This window comes from Rhinoderma darwinii, chromosome 2, assembly GCF_050947455.1.
Source record: "Rhinoderma darwinii isolate aRhiDar2 chromosome 2, aRhiDar2.hap1, whole genome shotgun sequence".
In the NCBI taxonomy this organism is placed as follows: domain Eukaryota; kingdom Metazoa; phylum Chordata; class Amphibia; order Anura; family Rhinodermatidae; genus Rhinoderma; species Rhinoderma darwinii.
The window spans coordinates 365667588-365688285 of NC_134688.1; the positions used below are offsets into that span (position 1 = coordinate 365667588).

The following is a 20698-nucleotide window of genomic DNA, read 5'->3' on the forward strand; positions in this document are numbered from 1 at the left end:
TCGGGTAACAGGAGAGCAGAGTAGAAGCAGATGCAGGGAGGCTGCAGCACGGGAGTGGACCTGTCCCCTGACCTGAGTCATCTGACCTCATGTCACTGATGTGAGGTCAGATGACAGATCAGGTGACTGGACTGTTCCACTCCATGGCTGTCACAGACCCCAGTTAGAACGCCCTAATTTCCTGGCTCTTCCTAAGCTGCTGCAGGTGTCCGACATACGGGGCGCCTGTCAGCAGCGATCAGCTGCTCTTATGCGCCCCCCCCTTCCCTTGCGCCCGGGGCACATGCCCCGCCTGCCCCCCCCCCTAGCTACGCCCCTGTTATTTGTCATGGTTTTGTAAATTGTCGTGTCCATGGTACCATTTTTTTATGTCGAATAATGTACCTCCTATAATGTACCTCCTATTGAGCCCTTGCACTTTTTATATGGTGGTTCCTAAGATTCTTAGTGGTATTTATTAGGTGATACTTTATATTCATTCCTTATTACACCTTAGTAGCTGTAGAAATTAGCTATGTATGGGGACGAGCACTCATTAGTACGATCGCTCATCCTCATACATTTCTATCGTGTCGGCAGCACGCCTCTCTGTTTACACAGGGAGATTTGCTGCCGACAACAATAATATTTTCGGCTGCATAAACGATACAATCAGCCGATGAACAAGAATTTGCTCGTTCATCAGCTGATCGTTGCCCTGATTACACTTTTCAATGATCCAGACTGCTCGTCTGCCCGATCATTGGCCCGTGTAATTGGCCCTTTATTGTGGATCACTGCTTGACCGCAGATTGAACAAACTCAATCAACAGGTATGTTATCTCCTTGCATAGCAGCGTAACCAGCTGTTTCTGGGGCAGTGGCGATCCTGCCTCCTGTGCTGCAGGTAAAATCATGCCATCATGTATCATGGGCCTCTAGGAGTGCAGTATCATTAAATAGAATTTCCTAGTATATGATTTATTATTAAGAGGAGTGAATATGTAGTTATTGATTACCTCTCTCCTTTCTACTGTATACTTCAGGTCAGTGATGGAATCAGTTTCTATTACTGGGGACTTTTTGATGGTCATGCAGGATATGGATGTGCATTGACTGCATCAAGGCTCCTTCACCTCCACATTTGCGATTACCTACGAGACCTTGTACATATCCTGCATCAGACTACAGCTGCTCCACTGTGTCTAGACCCAGACACTAGGACAAGGACTGAAGATGTATCAGGCACGTCGACTAATGAGATAACTAATCCTCCTATGGAGACAGCAATACGCTTCCATCTAGAAAAACAAGTGTTTCCTGAGAGTCTTGTTGTTGGTGCACTGGAAAATGCTTTCAAACAAATGGTAAGTAGATAAAAACTGACAGCTTGCATCTTTAATCTGCTCAGTCAGGCAAAAAGATATCACATAACGGTTGCTCTTTCAGACCAAAGTACATTCCCAATAATGGTCACAGGCTAGCATAGAAAGTACCGTAAGTCCTGTTCCCCATATACCTAGCTGATAGTCCTTGATGTTCTCTGCTATAGAGTGCTGAGAGGGCATAACTCTGAGGGTATGTTCACACGCACTGTTTTCAGACGTAATTCGGGCGTTTTACGCCTCGAATTACGCCTGAAAAAACGACTCCATTACGCCTACAAACATCTGCCCATTGCTTTCAACGGGTTTTACAGTGTTTTGTTCCCACGAGGTGTAATTTTACGCATCGCTGTCAAAATACGGCGCGTAAAAAGACGCCTGCGAAAAAGAAGTGCATGTCACTTCTTGGGACGTTTTTGGAGCCGTTTTTCATTGACTCCATTGAAAAACAGCTCCAATAACGTCCGTAAAATACTCAGTTAAAAAACGTTTGAAAATCAGGAGCTGTTTTCGCCTGAAAACAGCTCCGTATTTTCAGACGTTTTTGCTCACTGCATGTGAACATACCCTTATGGAGAAGTACAGGGGGAGGTTTTCTATGAAAGTCTGACAGAAAAGAAATGGTGGCATGGCCATCGCATGCCATGATACAGTGAATATCCCCCACATACAGCGGCAGACAGAGAACAGAGCAAAAGTGAACACAATGTTCCACTGTACAGCCTCCTACACATAGCTCTGCTGCATGTATGAGGCTTAAAAGGCAATGTAAATCTTTGAAAGTGATTTAAAAAAAAAAAAATGTATATACAGTGAAGGAAATAAGTATTTGATCCCTTGCTGATTTTGTAAGTTTGCCCACTGTCAAAGACATGAACAGTCTAGAATTTTTAGGCTAGGTTAATTTTACCAGTGAGAGATAGCTTATATAAAAAAATAAACAGAAAATCACATTGTCAAAATTATATATATCTATTTGCAAGCACAGCAGTCAGACGTTTTTTGTAGTTGATGATGAGGTTTGCACACATGTTAGATGGAATTTTGGCCCACTCCTCTTTGCAGATCATCTGTAAATCATTAAGATTTCGAGGCTGTCGCTTGGCAACTCGGATTTTCAGCTCCCTCCATAAGTTTTCAATGGGATTAAGGTCTGGAAACTGGCTAGGCCACTCCATGACCTTAATGTGCTTCTTTTTGAGCCACTCCTTTGATGCCTTGGCTGTATGTTTCGGGTCATTGTCGTGCTGGAAGACCCAGCCATGAGCCATTTTTAATGTCCTGGTGGAGGGAAGGAGGTTGTCACTCAGGATTTGACGGTACATGGCTCCATCCATTCTCCCATTGATGTGGTGAAGTAGTCCTGTGCCCTTAGCAGAGAAACACCCCCAAAACATAATGTTTCCACCTCCATGCTTGACAGTAGGGACAGTGTTCTTTGGGTCATAAGCAGCATTTCTCTTCCTCCAAACACGGCGAGTTGAGTTAATGCCAAATAGCTCAATTTTAGTCTCATCTGACCACAGCACCTTCTCCCAATCACTCTCAGAATCATCCAGATGTTCATTTGCAAACTTCAGACGGGCCTGAACATGTGCCTTCTTGAGCAGGGGGACCTTGCGGGCACTGCATGATTTGAATCCATTACGGCGTAATGTGTTACCAATCGTTTTCTTGGTGACTGTGGTCCCAGCTGCCTTGAGATCATTAACAAGTTGCCCCCGTGTAGTTTTCGGCTGAGCTCTCACCTTCCTCAGGATCAAGGATACCCCACGAGGTGAGATTTTGCATGGAGCCCCAGATCGATGTCGATTGACAGTCATTTTGTATGTCTTCCATTTACTTACTATTGCACCAACAGTTGTCTCCTTCTCACCCAGCGTCTTACTTATGGTTTTGTAGCCCATTCCAGCCTTGTGCAGGTCTATGATCTTTTCCCTGACATCCTTAGAAAGCTCTTTGGTCTTGCCCATGTTGTAGAGGATAGAGTCAGACTGATTAATTGAGTCTGTGGACAGGAGTCTTTTATACAGGTGACCATTTAAGACAGCTGTCTTTAATGCAGGCACCAAGTTGATTTGGAGCGTGTAACTGGTCTGGAGCGGGCTGAACTCTTAATGGTTGGTAGGGGATCAAATACTTATTTCTCTGTGCACAATGCAAATAAATATATATAATTTTGACTTGATTTTCATTTTTTTTTTTAATATAATCTATCTCTCACTGGTAAAATTAACCTAGCCTAAAAATTCTAGACTGTTCATGTCTTTGACAGTGGGAAAACTTACAAAATCAGCAAGGGATCAAATACTTATTCCTTCACTGTATATCAGTCAATGTGTTTGGTGCAACTTTGAAATTAGTTTTTATTAAAAATTATTTTTACTTTTTGAGATGCAGCTGCTCTCTGTCCTGCATACAGAGCTGCTGTATCGTTCGCTGAATCCTGTACCCATCAGGTCTGCGGTACTGACTGGCTCAGTGACATCGGGTCCACGCAGGATCCGCCAGATAACCATTACATCCAAGTTCATTGATAGATAACAGGTGGATCCTGCATGTCAGAGACACCCAGGACCCGCTGATATTGAACCCGTCAGGTCCGCGGGACAGACGGATTCAGGTCTTAGCGAAATATACAGCTGCTCTGTATACAGGATACAGAGCAGCTGTATCTCAAAAAGTAAACATCATTTTTAATAAAATCTCATTTCAAAGTTGCACCAAACACACAGACATTTTTATTTAAAAAAATCACTTTTAAAAGGTTTACATAGCCTTTAAGACTCAAACTCTTCTTGCTTATGATAAATATGCAGGGAAACTGACAGGTGAGCCTATCAATGTCCACCAATACCTAAAACAAGGGATCTGTGCCATTCAGTAAAGTACAACGACCCCTTTGACTTATTTTATGATTTGCAAAACATCCCTATTAAGAGTGGTCAAATCCATACTGACGTGGATGGCATATTTAATATGACAGTAATGTTAATTATCAGAATATTTCTTTAACTCAAAAAGCAGTCTTTATTACAAGGTTTAAAGAGGCTCTGTCACCAGATTTTGCAACCCCTATCTGCTATTGCAGCAGATAGGCGCTGCAATGTAGGTTACAGTAACGTTTTTATTTTTAAAAAACGAGCATTTTTGGCCAAGTTATGACCATTTTTGTAGTTATGCAAATGAGGCTTGCAAAAGTCCAAGTGGGTGTGTTTAAAAGTAAAAGTCCAAGTGGGCGTGTATTATGTGCGTACATCGGGGCGTTTTTAATACTTTTACTCGCTGGGCGTTCTGATGAGAAGTATCATCCACTTCTCTTCAGAACGCCCAGCTTCTGCCTGATCACGCTGTGACGTCACTCACAGGTCCTGCATCATGTCAGACGAGCGAGGACACATCGGCACCAGAGGCTACAGTTGATTCTGCAGCAGCATCAGCGTTTGCAGGTAAGTAGCTACATCGACTTACCTGCTAACGCCGATGCTGCTGCAGAATCAACTGAAGCCTCTGGTGCCGATGTGTCCGACACGATGCAGGACCTGTGAGTGACGTCACAGATCTGCACTGACAGAAGCTGGGCGTTCTGAAGAGAAGTGGATGATACTTCTCGTCAGAGCGCCCACCTAGTGAAAGTATTAAAAACGCCCTGATGTACGCACATAATACACGCCCACTTGGACTTTTACTTTTAAACACACCCACTTGGACTTTTGCAAGCCTCATTTGCATAACTACAAAAATGGTCATAACTTGGCCAAAAATGCTCGTTTTAAAAAAATAAAAACGTCACTGTAATCTACATTGCAGCGCCTATCTGCTGCAATAGCAGATAGGGGTTGCAAAATCTGGTGACAGAGCCTCTTTAAGTACATCATGTGTTCCGTTCAATTTTCATAGTTTTGGAAAACCTGTTTAACTACAAATTATCTGACTCGAATTGGTATTAGGTTTATACAGATGGATATGTATCCACACCTGTCATCTGCACAGCGTTGCATTGTGTTTTTCTGACCTGGAAACAGATTTTCTGCAATGTACTTATCAGCTGGCTTAGCAATAATATAATTCTGCACCAGCTGATAAGACAAGAGTGGCGCATTGTGTATCTTAAAGGCAAGTACCGGATGCCAACTATAGCTGTCAGGAATGAGGACTCGAGCAGGAGGTTAATTTGTCTGTAATGGCATGTCACAACACTCAACACAAAAAAGTAAGGGAGCAGAGATCAGTTTCCTAAGAGATTTAAAAGACATACAATATATCTGAAACGTAATATGTAAGAGTGACCAACATGTCAATGATAATGTGCTTAGATTAAATATTCAATGTAAGGTATGTTAAAAGCTTTCAACTCTTTTATATATTAGTCTTTATATGATTGGGTTATAAATAGTCCTGACGAAGGGTGCGAAACGCGCGTCGAGGTGTTTCTCTCTGAGATCATTGACAGCCATCATGCCAGCTACAGGTAATGGAGGCTACTCCATGTCCATTAGTTAATACGTGCAAAGAGACACTTATATATCACTGTATAGACTGTGGATTGTTCTAGGGGGAATTAGGACAGAGGCATATTATATGTTTTCTCTGTATCTCTGTTTCACCTGTTGTATACCATACATCATTATACCTATATGGCTATGGTGGCATTTCTTTGATGGTCCCAGAGTTACTATTTTAAATATGTTTTAACATTTGTATGTATATTTGTTTTGGTTCTGGAGGGTATCCATATTTATGGAGTAATAAAATATTTATTTTTGGACAAACACCTGTCTAAGATTAATTTGTACCACGGTACGTGCATTTGAGACATATATAGGTTTTCTGTGTTTGGATTATGTCTTGTGCTTATATTTATGCCCAAAAGGTATTATAGGTGTTAAAATCCAATATGTAGCCTTCACAATAGAACAGAGAAAGAAAAAATGTGATGGGCATACCAGCTATATAGACGGTGTCAAGGTCCTATACAGAAATCAGTACGCTGTGGAATACAGTATTGAGTCAAGTATTTAAGAAATATAGTCAAACAAGACAAGGAGCCAGCACAGTACAACATGAATCAAAATAACAATGTAAGTTAGTTGATATACTAGGCCATGAAGATTAATATCTTAAGCATAACATTCAGAACATGGTAAGTTTAGAGAATCCTGGTGTATATATTACCTGCAGATGCAGCTGAGCCGGGACATAAGAGAAACCCAGACAGGACCGGTCACACACCACCGCTGCGCTCCCGACACGCGTTTCGCTGTAGCTTCGTCAGGGAAGATAGTAGATAGTGCCACACAGCTCCCTTGTAGAAAGTGCCACACAGTCCCCTTGTAGATAGTGCCAAACAGCCCCCTTGTAGATAGTGCCACACAGCCCCCTGGTAGGTAGTGCCACACAGCCCCCTGGTAAGTAATGCCACACAGCCCCCTTGTAGGTAGTGCCACAGAGCCCCCTTGTAGGTAGTGCCACACAGCCCCCTGGTAGGTAATGCCACACTGCCCCCTTGTATGTAGTGCCACAGAGCCCCCTTGTAGGTAGTGCCACACAGCCCCCTTGTAGGTCGTGCCACAGCCCCCTTGTAGATACCCCTCCCCCTTCCTGTTGATAGCGCCATTGTAGCTCCCTGAAGGAGCAGAATCCCCCTGTGGCCGGGGATTCCACACGGTTGCCGACGCTGTGACCGGGGATTCCACTCCAGGAGAAGCCCCTGTCATCTGTGTCCATTTATGGACAGTGACGTCACTGGCTTCTCTTGGAGTGGAATCCCCGGTCACAGAGTCGGCAACGCTGTGAACGGAGATTCAGCTTCAGGAGTTGCCCCTGATATCACTGTCTATATATGGACAGAGACATTAAGCGGAGCGCTCCAGGAGCGGACTCCCCGGCCACAAGGGGATTGCGCTCCTTCAGCGAGCTATAGTGGCGCTAGTAGTTAGCAGAGCAGGGAGACACCTCCCTGCTCTGTTATAGTGGCGTCGCTACCGCTGTAGCAGCCGCCCGTGGGGGCGCCCAGCGCGGGCACCCAGCGCGGGCACCCTCATGACTGGTGTCGCCGCTAGCACCCGCTATGGCTGCTACACCGATAGCGACGCCACTGAGTGAAGAAGGCAACTGCTGAGTCGCCGGGCCCGGGCTCTTCTGAAACAAGAAGGGGAAGGAAGCCAGCGCAGCGACCCCTTCCACCTGCTGGAGTGATGCGCTCTGTGCAATGGCACAGGTCTCACACCCCTAAGGCCGGCCCTACCTAAGGCCCTTTATTGAGGAACTGTATTACAGTTCTGTACAAGTTTAAAGTTGTACAGAACTATACGATTCCCATAGAGAATAATACGTACATATACAGAATAATACGGCACCCATAGAAATATATGCGCCCATATGCCTTCACTTTAAAATAGTGCCATGTTCCATTAAATGCCATCTAATAGAGGTTTTCTCCACTAGAAGCATAGCTTCTAGATGAGAATGCCTTTCATACTACGTTCTAATACGGAGTCATCATACAGCGGCACAATGGAAATAAATATGGCATCCAGGCCAAACAACATATTTATGAAGCTCCTGTGACACATCAAATATTATGTTTTTCCACATATTTTCTTATCAGACCTACCTGGCGTTGTTTTTCTTGCCCACACCATATACATCAGCAGGGCATACAATACTGTATCGTGCATGCAGCACTGGGGGAGAGACTGGCAAACTGTCCTAGTTAGTAGTAGTAGTCTCTTCCATTGATAGAAAAGAGAAAAAAGTTGAAAGATTTATCAGAATGTTGCAGCAGGGCCAAACAACTGAGAGGTGATCACTGTGCAAATATACACTATATGGACAAAAGTATTGGGACACACCTCTTAATCATTAAATTCAGGTGTTTCATTCAGTCCTATTGTTACAGGTGTATAAAATCAAGCACCTACCCATGCAGTCGCCTTTACAAACATTTGTGAAAGAATGGATTGTTCTAAAGAGCTCACTGAATTAGAGTGGGGTACTGTAATAGGATGCCACCATTGTAACAAATCAGTTCATTACATTTTTTCCCTCCTAGATATTCCACGATCACTTGTGAGTGGAATTATTGCACAGGGGTAGCGTTTAGGAACAACAGCCACTGAGGCTCGTAGTGCATAGTGCATAAAATCACAAACGCTCTGCTGACTTAATAACTGCAGAGTTCCAAACCTCCTATGGCACAAAAACTGTGCCCCGGGAGCTTCATAGCATGGGATTCCACTGCACTCTGGAGCAGTAGAAACATGTTCTGCGGAGTGACAAATCACCCTTCCCTATCTGGCAGTCTAATGGATGAGTCTGGGTTTGGCGAATGCCCGGAGAACGTTATTTGCCTGATCGCATTGTGTCAACTGTAAAGTTTGGTGGAGGAGGGATAATTCTATGGGTTTGTTTTTCAGGGGTTGGTCTAGGCCCCCTTAGTTCCAGTAAAAGGAATTCTCAATGCTTCAGCATACTAAGACATTTTGGACAATTGTGTGTTTTCAACTTTGTGGGAACAGTTTGGGAAAGGCCTATTTCTGTTCCAGCATGACTGTGCACAAAGCAATGTTCATAAAGGCATGGTTGGCTTCATTTGGTTTGGGAAAACTTGACTGGCCCGCACAGAGCCCTGACCTGAACCCCATCGAACACCTTTGCAAGCCAGGCCCTCTCATCCAACATCCATGTCTAACCTCACAAATTCTCTTCAGGATGAATGGACAAAAATTCGCATTTTATACAAAGCCTTCCCAGAAGAGTGCATAGTTGCCAACATTTGAATTTTTTTCCAGGGACACTTTGTTTATGGGGACAGATCAGTGGGTTTGTCTTATGGGTGTGTGACTTATCTGGTGGGTGTGGCTAATGGGGCTTATCTTTCTTCCCAGAATTTCTGCATACAAATAAATGAAAAAAAATATCTGCACTAGTTTGGCTGACAATTACTATGGTGGCCAGTATCTCTCTGGTTATCTGTTTGTATACAGGCAGGTGATGTTTCACGTTATCACTAGGGTCTGTGAAAAATTTTGTGACAACCTCTGGGAGCTTAGTGGCAGCCATATTAGCTGTCTCTCAGTTTCCGCAGAAACTGATATAACTGGGCAAAGGTTGAAAGAAGGCGACATCTCAAGGTCTTATAATTGAAGTCATATCTTCTAAAAATATAACCTGTCTTTACCTGCAACCTGGCTGCTACAATTGCCATATACTGTAGGCCCGTAGATACAGGTTTGAGAAACTGCGTCCAAGGATGAAAAGAGTAATAAATAGGAAGGCCTCATGCACACGAACGTATTTTTGTCCTCCCGTAAATACTGGCGTAAATACGGGTCCTTGGTTAAACCTATTCGACCCGTATTGCACCAGTATTTACGGACCCGTGCCCGTAAATACGGGTCCGGTGTCACCCGTATTCCACCCGTATTTACGGGCACGTTTTCACTGCAAAATTACACTGCAGTAATCGGCAGCCCTTCTCTCTATCAGTGCAGGACAGAGAGAAGGGACAGCTTTTTCCGCAGAAAAAGTAAAAGAAATTCATACTTATCCGGCCGTTGTCTTGGTGATGCGTCCCTCTCTTGACATCCAGTCCAACCTCCCTGAATGACGCGGCAGTCCATGTGACCGCTGCAGCCTATGATTGGGCTGTGATTGGCTGCAGCGGTCAAATGGGCTGAAACGTCATCCCAGGAGGCCGGACTGGAGGAAGAAGCAGGGAGTTCTGGGTAAGTATTTTTTACAGGTTGATCAATATTGTGATCGGAAGTCACTGTCCAGGGTGCTGAAACAGTTACTGCCGATCGTTTAACTCTTTCAGCACCCTGGACAGTGACTATTTACTGACGTTGCCTTGCAATGCTCCCGTAATTACGGGTGCACACACACGTAGTCACCCGTAATTACGGGAGCCCCATAGACTTCTATGGGCCTGCCCGTGCCGTAATTACGGCCTGAAATAGGACATGTTCTATATTTTTCAACGCCACGGGCACCTTCCCGTAAGCATATGGGAAGGCACCCGTGGCCAATAGAAGTCCATGGGCCCGTAAAAACGTTCCGTAATTACGGGCGTTTTTACATTCGTGTGCATGGGGCCGAAGAAATACGAATTACTAGTTTTTTTCTCTTCACCTTCTGACTCTAACCTTGTCCCAGGTACTAAGGATTTAGCACCAAGGGACTGCAGTGGGTGGCAGCCGGCGATCTACACTTCACCACCTCATAATAGTCTCGGAGGAGCGCCGCCATCCCCTCACCTTTTTGCTGTACTAACTCGGAATTACTAGTTATGGCACATGTGCTAAGAAAGACATGTCAAATCTGCGAGAAGACACATAATTCACAGTATTTCTAACAATTACCACACACAAAGAAGAACACTTCTTGGAGACGGTAAATAAGTCAATATCGTTATATTTACTAGTCGGTATATCGCGGGGACTTCCTCATTTCCTGCTGTCTCTTTTCAGATGGCAAACTGTACACCAGGCAATGCAATGGTCTAATTTACTTTGGTTTTGCTCCGGCCCCCCAGCGGCCGTTACTCTCAAAGACTGGTCACTCTAGTCTGCCCTAGCAACTGTTACCCAACCAAAGGCAAACGCAAGATTTTTGAAGGCAGGTTTCCAAATGCAAACTTTTTAAACCAACTTATTTTCGCCACTTTTCCACTACCTTCTGGTTTTTATGCTACGAGTATTGGTCTGAACATATCTTCGAACCCTTTATATTACAAGCTCTAAAAAAAAAAAAAAGGGCTAGGTGATATGTGCTGACCACTACTAATAGCTTAAAAACCAGCATAGATAGTGCCACACTCATTTCCCCTTGTAGATGGTGCCCCACACTGTGCACAGTAGATAATGCCACACACTGCTCCCTGTAGATATTGCCACACACTGCTTCCTGTAGATAATGCCACACAGCCATCTGTATATAGTGCACCACACAGCCCTTTGTAGATAGTGCCACACACAGCCTGTGTCCATAGGGCCACACCCCCTGTAGATAGTGGTGTTTCATGTATGTATAGCCTGAGGAAGAAGCCGGTCTGACTTCGAAACCTGTCGTTGGCACATCTTCTAATAAATTATTTGTGATCTACCAAGTGTTTGAGACATTTCATCACAAACTAATCCACCATCGAGCAGCGCCAAGGGACATCTCCGAACCTGTTTTTCTACATTATTTATACCTTCTGGACGCAAGTTGCCCAGAACGGAGCCCAGGTTGCAGCCTTACCACGTTTATATATAAAAAAAACACTTTTGGATCTTTTGCACCCAGCACAACGGTACCAGGTCAGCAGAACTGATCGCTTGCCATTATATCCTTTTCCTCTTGGATGATACACTATGTGCGCGGTTACAGTTTTTTCATCCTTTTCAACCTGTAGATAGTGCCACCCCCCCCTGTAGATAGTGCCACACGCACCTCCTGTAGATAGTGCCACACGCACCTCCTGTAGATAGTGCCTTACACACCTCCTGTAGATAGTGCCCCACACACCTCTTGTAGGTAGTGCCACAACACTCTGTAGTTAGTGCCACACACTCCCCCCTCTGTAGATAGTGCCACACAGAGGGGGGAGTAGATAGTGCCACACAGACCTGCCGTAGATAGTGCCACACAACCCCCTGTAGATAGTGCCCGGGTGCCCCCTAAACAAATAAAAAAACTAAACTCCACAGCCTTCTTAGTCCTGCTGCCTATGAGACGCCGAGGCTGGATCCTTGCATAGGTTGGCGCCATCCAGTGATGTCATTGTGCCGGCATGCGCAGGGATCTTGTTCCAGTTTCTTTTAGGCTGCAGGCCTAACGTGGACTGTAGCCTAGTGAATGGCAGAGCTGGAAGCTGATAGTTCTCTGTTCTGCCATAGTATTCAATTGTATCTACGTCCCTAGGATGCAAATACAGTTGAATATTAGGGGGTGGGGTTGCTGGGACACATCCAGGACACTAATTTGCGGGGATTTTGTAAATTCGGGACAGTCCTGGCAAATTCCGGACTATTGGCAACTATGATAGTGGAACCTGTTTTAGCTGCAAAGGGAGACCATCCTCAAATTATTGCCTAGGGATTTAAACTGGGATGTCATAGTAGCTCCTGTATGTGTAGGTGTCCCAATATTTTTGCCTATGCAGCGTACATTTTATCAGTAATAGTCGTTAGGGTTAGAAAATCCTTAAAGGGGTTGTCCAAGAGTTTAGAAAATTAAACTGACTACAGAAAATGTTATAAAATAAAAAAAAAAACATTACTCCAATAATACCCTTGCCACTCCAATGCCGATTTTCCAGTGGCAGTATATGCATTTGATCGCTGCAGCCAATCACTGGATTTAGCGGTCACGTGCCAAACATGCTAGCATCTTCGCTGAGGTCAGTGATTGGCTGCAGCGGTCATGTTAATGTCACGTGGAGACTGCCGATCGACAGGGAATTTAATGGGTGAGTATAGTTTGTTATTTTATGTTATAACACTTCCTGCAGTCAGTTTAATTTCTTAAACTCTTGAACAACCCTTTTAATAACAAATAGGTACAAAATCACTGCTAATATAAAGTATTAACAAGAAGCCTTTATTCTCCAGTACCAGCATTTTTCAGAAATGTAACCTTCCTGGAATCTCCCTAAATGGGAAATGCTCAGAAGCATTACTAAGCTCATGAAGATTTAAACACAAACCTCTCTTAAGTGAAAATCGCTAGTTACATTGCGAGAAATTGACCAAAAAAACCCTTACATCTAAAATGACAATGGCTCTTGATGAACTAGATTAGTGACCTTGAGCTGGACACATGAGGAAATAGTTTGATTGTATTTTCACACGGGCAAATTGCAGGCATATCTCGGAGCGTAAAATGCCTTATAAAACGCCTCGAAATACACTTGCAATACGCCTAGAAACAGCTCCCATTGAATTCATTGGGAAATACAATGTGCAGTTCGGACAAGGCGTATTTTTACGCTCCTGAATTCAAATGCGCTGCATAAAAATATGCTTCATAAATTCAAGTAGCATGTCACTTCTTGAGGCAGTTTTGAAACGGACGTTCAATTCCCTCTTACAAAAAAAAGGCTTACAAAATATGCCTCAAAATACACTTGTAAACACCAAAAAAGCTTTGAAAATCAGCTCCAAAAACACCTGGAATCAGAGGCTGTTTCTTCTTGAAATCAGCCTCGAATTTTTATGCCTCAAACATAAGCCACTAAGAAATGGCATGGGCTGCTATCACAATTAGCTTGCTAAACCCTTTTTAAGTTGCAGACCTGCATTCCAGGACCTGTCACCAGCCAGGTCCTGGAATGCAGTATTTCAAGAAGTCGGCACCATTCATTATGTCATGAGACCATGATATTTATGCAGTAAAATGCTCCATTGCATGCATCTAAGCCTAAGGCCTGACTGGGCAGGATGGGTTTTAAAGATGTCCATGGCCCCCTACCTAAACTGATTCAAACCCATTTGGACCCTTCTCAAGCATGAGATTCACAGTAAGGAAAAAAATACACATGCTTTTGTAAGTGTGCGTGTTGGCTGCTTTTGCTTATATTGGTCATGAACAAAGAAATTTAGATTCTATAAATCAGAGGCACTTAATTATTGATCAGTCATTGATCAAATGTTTGGCTATATTAGAAACTGGATCGTTTTATACACAAACATTTTCTTGTTAAGTGGTCTTAATTATTTTATATTCCTGGAAGAGGAATTGCGTAATAACTGAACACACAGTATAATGAAACATTAGTTACATTAGTAATAGTCAAATGAGCAGACAAACGGCTGACACTTAAATCTGAGTTTCATATGTGCCATGTGAGTTATCAGGGTAGGCTCACATCTCCTATTTTATATGACATGGATATACTGATCAACTGGTAGATAATGATATGCAAATACTAGAACTATGAAGACACGCAAGTACTAATAAAGCTTAAAGAGGCTCTGTCACCAAGATTATAAGTGCCCTATCTCCTACATAATCTGATTGGCGCTGTAATGTAGATAACAGCAGTGGTTTTTATTTTGAAAAACGATCATTTTTGAGCAAGTTATGAGCTAGTTTAGATTTATGCTAATGAGTTTCTCAATGGACAACTGGGCATGTTTTTACTTTTTACCAACTGGGTATTGTACAGAGGAGTGTATGACGCTGACCAATCAGTGACTAATCAGCGTCACTCACTTCTCATTGTTCCAGCCCAGCATGATCCACAGCACAGTGTGATTGTGCAGTGAAAGAAGTAAACACGCCAAGTTGCTAAAAACACAATACACGCCCAGTTGGAAATAAGAGAAAACACGCCCAGTTGTCCATTAGAAAGGCTCATTTGCATAAATATAAAATTGCTCATAACTTAGCCAAAAATTATCGTTTTAAAAAAAAAAAAAAACTTTACTGTTATCTTCATTGCAGCGCCGATCACATGCAATAGGAGATAGGGATTTGATAATCTGGTGACAGAGCCTCTTTAAACATTATATAACTAAATGCTTTCCAACTTTGTAATATATTCGGTGTTTCAATTCCTTGCTATTTCCAAGATCTCTGCTTTTTGTCAATGAGAACATTTTTGTCAACATCCAGAAACTGACCACCTGTCGAGTCCTAGTGATGCTCAAACAAGTGTTGGCTTTGTTACACTGTATCAGTCTAAATACACTTAGTGGTAAACACAGTAGCATAAATCTCTTTCCTGTTCTAATAGTTTGCTACAATATATCAATGTAGATAAAATGTATCAGCTTTTATTTCAGATAATTTAACTCAAGGAGGACTTCCTCAATTGTAAAAATAAATCTCATGTGTCAAAAGTAAAACGTGAACCAGTTTTTGTGTAAACAATAATTTTTCCATTTACTGACAGCAAGTATAGACTTTAACCCCTTCCCGACATTTGACGTACATGTACGTCATGGAAAGTACTGACTTCCCGCATCTTGCCGTACATGTACGTCAAACGTTTGGCACCGGCTCAGAAGCTGAGCCGGTCCCATCATCACCGGATCTCAGCTGTATCTTACAGCTGACATCCGACTGTAACGGCGGGGACCGAAATTAGCTTCGATCCCCGCCATTAACCCCTTAAGTGCAGCGCTCAAACGCGATCGCTGCACTTAAGGTGTTTGCAGCTCATCGGAACCCCAGTAATGAAATTGCCGGGGTTCCGGTGGCTGCAATGGCAACCGGAGGCCTAATACTGGCCTCCCGGTCTGCCTAGCACCGAAGCCGGTCAAGATCCGCCCGGCGGCGGAGCCTGATCGGCTTCCGTAGCTGCCGGCAAGATGGCGCCGGGTCAGGAGCTGATCCGGCGTCATCAGCGGTGGAAGTCAGCTGTACTGTACAGCTGACATCCACCTGTAACGGCAGGAACCGGAGCTAGCTCCGATCCCTGCCATTAACCCCTTCGATGCAGCAATCGAAAGCGATTGCTGCATCGTAGCGGTTACAAGCAGATCGCCAGCCCTGACAGGCAATCGGGACTGGCGACTGCTGTTATGGCAACAGGAGACACAATGGTCTCCTGCTCTGCCATTACGGAAGCCGATTTAGGCCCCGCCGGGAGGCGAAGCCTAAACGGCTTGCTGTCAGTGAATGACTGACAGATCTAATACATTGCACTACATAGGTAGTGCAATGTATTAGAAAAAAAAAAATCTGACCGTTGGACCTTCAAGTCCCCTAGTGGGACTTGAGAAAAAGTGTAAAAAAAGTATAAAAAAGTGTAAAAAAAAGTGCAAAAAATAAAAGTTTGAAAACAATAAAAGTTTCAAGTAATCAAATAACACACAATCCCCCTTTTACTCTTATCAAGTCCTTTATTATTGAAAAATAATAATAAACCATATGTATTTGGTATCGCCACGACCGTAACGACCGGAGGTATCAAAATATTATATTATTTATTGCACGCGGTGAACAGCGTAAAAAAAACCCGTAAAAAACGTTACCAGAGTTTCTGTTTTTTAGTCACTTTGCCCTACAAATATTACAATAAAAAGTGATCAAAAAGTCGCACGTATCCAAAAATGGTACCTATAAAAACTATAGCTCGTCCCGCAAAAAACAAGCCCTCATACAACTCCGTCGACAAAAAAATTAAAACGTTATGGTTCTCACAACTTGGCGACAGAAAAAATACATTCTTTTTACAAAAGTAATTTTATTGTGCAAAAAGTTGTAAAACATAAAAAAGTTCTATAAATGAGGTATCGCCGGAATCGTACTGACCCGCAGAATAAAGGTAACATGTAGTTTATAATGCGTGGTGAACTCTGTATAAAAAAAAAACAAAAAAAGCTGTGCCAGAATTGCGTTTTTTGGTTTACCTGGCATCCCAAAAAATAGGATAAAAGGTGATCAAAAAGTCACATGTACCCCAAAATGGTACCAATAATAACTACAGCTCGTCCCGCAACAAACCAGCCCTCATACCGCTACGTCTATGAAAAATAAAATTAGTTATGGCTCCAATAAGTCAGGAAATAAAAAAATATGCAGTTGTGCCCGAGGAGAACATTTCTTCTGTTTCAAGAGGCGATTTATCAAGGACCTAAAATTAGGGAACCAGGAAGGGAGGGCCCAATCATATCCGATGGAAGCGACGGTGCCCGTATTATACCAGGATAATACTTTCCCAGCAAAATTCCCCAAACTACAAAGGCGCGGAGTGTGGACCAAAAGGGGGATAAGAAATGACACCATTTATCAGTGCGACACCGGCCTGTGCAGAAAGGATTGCTTCACAGCGTAACACACATCTATGGATTATTTTTATTTTTTTATACCACCTGACTATGCCCCTTATATACTCCGCCCCGCTTACATGTACCCCCACATTATAAAACACCAGCAATACTCAAACAAATATAGTACCAAGCAAAATCCGCTCTCCAAAAGCCAAATGGTGCTCCCTCGGCCCTGAACCCTACAGCGTGCCCAAACAGCAGTTTCCTTCAACATATATGGCACCGTCATACCCGTGAGAACCCTTTTAACAATTTTTGTGGTGTGTGTCTCCAGCGTCATAAGCTGGGCATGACATATTTGCCACTGAATGGCATATCTAGGGAAAAATATAAATTTTTAATTTGCACCATCCGCAGCGCATTCATTTATGGAAAAGACCTGTGGGGTGAAAATGCTCACTACACCCCTTAATAAATGCCTTGAGGGGTGCAGTTCCATAATGGGGTCACTTATCAGGGGTTTCTTTTTATTATTTCACATCTGAGCCTCTGCAGTTGTGAACCAATACTTTGTAAATCGCCAAATTAGGCCTCCACTCCGCATGGTACTCTTCACTTCTGAGCCCTGTCATATGTCCAGACAAAAGATTAGGGCCACGTGTAGGGTGTTTCTAAAACCGGGAAACACCGCATAATAATTAGAGAGCTGTCTTGTTATGGTGGCACAAGCCGGGCACCACATATTGGCATATCTATGGAAAAAAATCCCATTTTCACTCTGCAACATTGAGCGCACACTAATTTCTACAAAACACCTGCAGGGTTAAAATGCTTACTACACCCCTTGGTAAATGCATTGAGGGGTGTAGTTTACAAAATGGGGTCACTTCTGGGGGGTTTCCACTGTTTTGGGCCCACAGGTGCCCAGAAACCAATCCAGCAACATCTGCACTCCAAATGGCGGTCCTTCCCTTCTGAGCCCTGCCGTTTGCCCAAACAGCAGTTTATGACCACATATGGGGTATTGCCGTACTCGGGAGAAATAGCTTTACAAATGTTGGGTTCTTTTTTTCCTTTATTTGTTGAGAAAATGAAAAAAATTTGCGCTAAAGCTACGTCTTATTGAAGAAAAAGGACTGTTTTTATTTTCACTGCCTAATTCTAATAAATTCTATGAAACATCTGTGGGGTCAAAATGCTCACTACACCCCTAGATGCATTCTTCAAGAGGTGTAGTTTCCTAAATGGAGTCCCTTTTTGGGCGTTTTCATTGTTTTGTCCCCTCAGGGGCTTTGCAAATGTGACCTGGCCTCCGCAAATCATTCCTGCTAAATGTGATCTCAAAAAGTCAAATAGTGCTCTTTCCCTTCTAAGCCCTGCCGTGTGTCCAAACAGCCGTTTATTACCACATGTGGGGTATTGTTTTACTCGGGAGAAATTGCTTTACAAATTTTGTGGTGCTTTTTCTCCTTTAGTCCTTCTGGAAATGAGAAAAAATTAGCTAAACCTACATTTTCTTTGAAAAAATGTAGATTATTATTTTCAGGGCCTACTTCCAATAATTTCTGCAAAAAAACTGTGGTGTCAAATCGCTCACTATACCCCTAGATAATTTCCTCAATGGGTGTTGTTTCCAAAATGGGGTCACTTGTGGGGGGTTTCCACTGTTTTGTCCCCTCAGGGGCTTTGTAAATGTAACATGGCCTCCGCAAACCATTCCTGCTAAATTTGAGTTCCAAAAGCCAAATGGCGCTCTTTCCCTTCTCAGCCTCGCCGTGTGTCCAAACAGCCGTTTATTACCACATGTGGGGTACTGTTTTACTCGGGAGAAATTTCTTTACAAATTTTATGGTGATTTTTCTCCTTTAGTCCTTGTGGAAATGAAAAAAAATTAGCTAAACCTACATTTTATTTGAAAAAATGTAGATTTTCATTTTCACAGCCTACTTGCAAAAATTTCTGCAAAAAACCTGTGGGGTCAAAATGCTCACTATACCCCTAGATAATTTCCTCAAGGGGTATAGTTTCCAAAATGGGGTCACTTGTTTGGGGTTTTCACTGTTTTGTCCCCTCAGGGGCTTTGTAAATGTGACATGGCCTCCGCAAACCATTCCTGCTAAATGTGAACTCCAAAAGCCAAATGGCGCTCTTTCCCTTCTCAGCCACGCCGTGTCTCCAAACAACCGTTTATTACCACATGTGAGGTATTGTTTTACTCGGGAGAAATTGCTTTACAAATTTTGCGGTGCTTTTTCTCCTTTAGTCCTTGTGGAAATGAGAAAAAAAATCGCTAAACCTACATTTTCTTTGAAGAAATGTTGATTTTAATTTTCACGGCCTACTTCCAATAATTTCTGTAAAAAACCTGTGCGGTGAAAATGCTCACTACACCCCTAGATAATTTCCTTGAGGTGTCTAGTTTCCCAGATGGGGTCACTTTTGGGGGATTTTGACTGTTTTGGCACCGCAAGAGCCCTTCAAACCTGACATGGTGCCTAAAATATATTCTAACAAAAATAAGGCCCCAAAATCCACTAGGTGCTCCTTTGCTTCTGAGGCCGGTGTTTCAGTCCAGTAGCACGCTACGGCCACATGTGGGATATTTCCTAAAACTGCAAAAACTGGGCAACAAATATTGAGTTGCATTTCTCTGGTAAAACCTTCTGTGTTATAAAAAAAATTGTATTAAAAATGTATTTCTGCAGAAAAATATGAAATTTGTAAATTTCACCTCTACTTTGCTTTAATTCCTGTGAAATGTTTAAAGGGTTAAGACATTTTCTAAATGCTGTTTTGAATACTTTGAGGGGTGAAGTTTTTAAAATGGGGTGACTTTTTTGGGGTTTCTAATATATAAGGCCCTCAAAACCACTTCACAACTGAACTGGCCCCTGTAAAAATAGCCTTTTGAAATTTTCTTGAAAATGTGAGAAATTGCTGCTAAAGTTCTAAGCCTTGTGAGGTCATAGAAAAATAAAAGGATGTTCAAAAAACGATGCCAATCTAAAGTAGACATATGGGGGATGTTAATTAGCAACAATTTTGTGTATTATAACTGCCTGTCTTACAAGCAGATACATTTAAATTGAGAAAAATGCTAATTTTTGCAATTTTTCGCTAAATTTTGGTGTTTTTCACAATTAAATACTGAACATATCGAGCAAATTTTGCCAGTAACATAAAGTCCAATGTGTCACGAGAAAACAATCTCAGAATCGCTTGGATAGGTGAAAGCATTCCGGAGTTATTACCACATAAAGTGACACATGTCAGATTTGAAAAATGAGGCTCTGTCAGGAAGGTCAAAAGTGGCTAAAGAGGGAAGGGGTTAAAGAGGACCTGTCGCCTCTCCTGACATGTCTATTTTAGTAAATACTTATATTCCCTGTGAAATAACAATTCTGGAGCATCTTTTCTCAGAGCTCTGCGTTGTGCTGTTTTTGTGTTTTTCCTTCTAGAAGTTTATGAATAAATTGACAACTGGGCGTTAACCCCTTGCGTACCTTCGACGTAATAGTACGTCGCTGGCCGCTTATTCCAGCGTACCTTCGACGTACTATTACGGCGCAGGAATAAACTGTCACTATGTGAAATCATGTCATTGACAGCTAACCGTCTCTGCTACCGGCC

At 42.8% G+C, this 20698-nt stretch overlaps 1 protein-coding gene across 4 annotated transcripts in view; it reads left to right on the forward strand.

Annotated features, from left to right (window-relative positions):
* The window catches only part of PPM1J (protein phosphatase, Mg2+/Mn2+ dependent 1J), a 220527-nt gene that overhangs the window by 72970 nt on the left and 126859 nt on the right, over positions 1–20698 (forward strand). For all 4 annotated transcript variants that reach the window (XM_075853854.1, XM_075853851.1, XM_075853852.1 and 1 more), the window contains exon 3: positions 1026–1346. In XM_075853854.1, coding sequence (XP_075709969.1) covers positions 1026–1346 — 321 coding nt within the window. The remainder of the gene's footprint in view (positions 1–1025; positions 1347–20698) is intronic.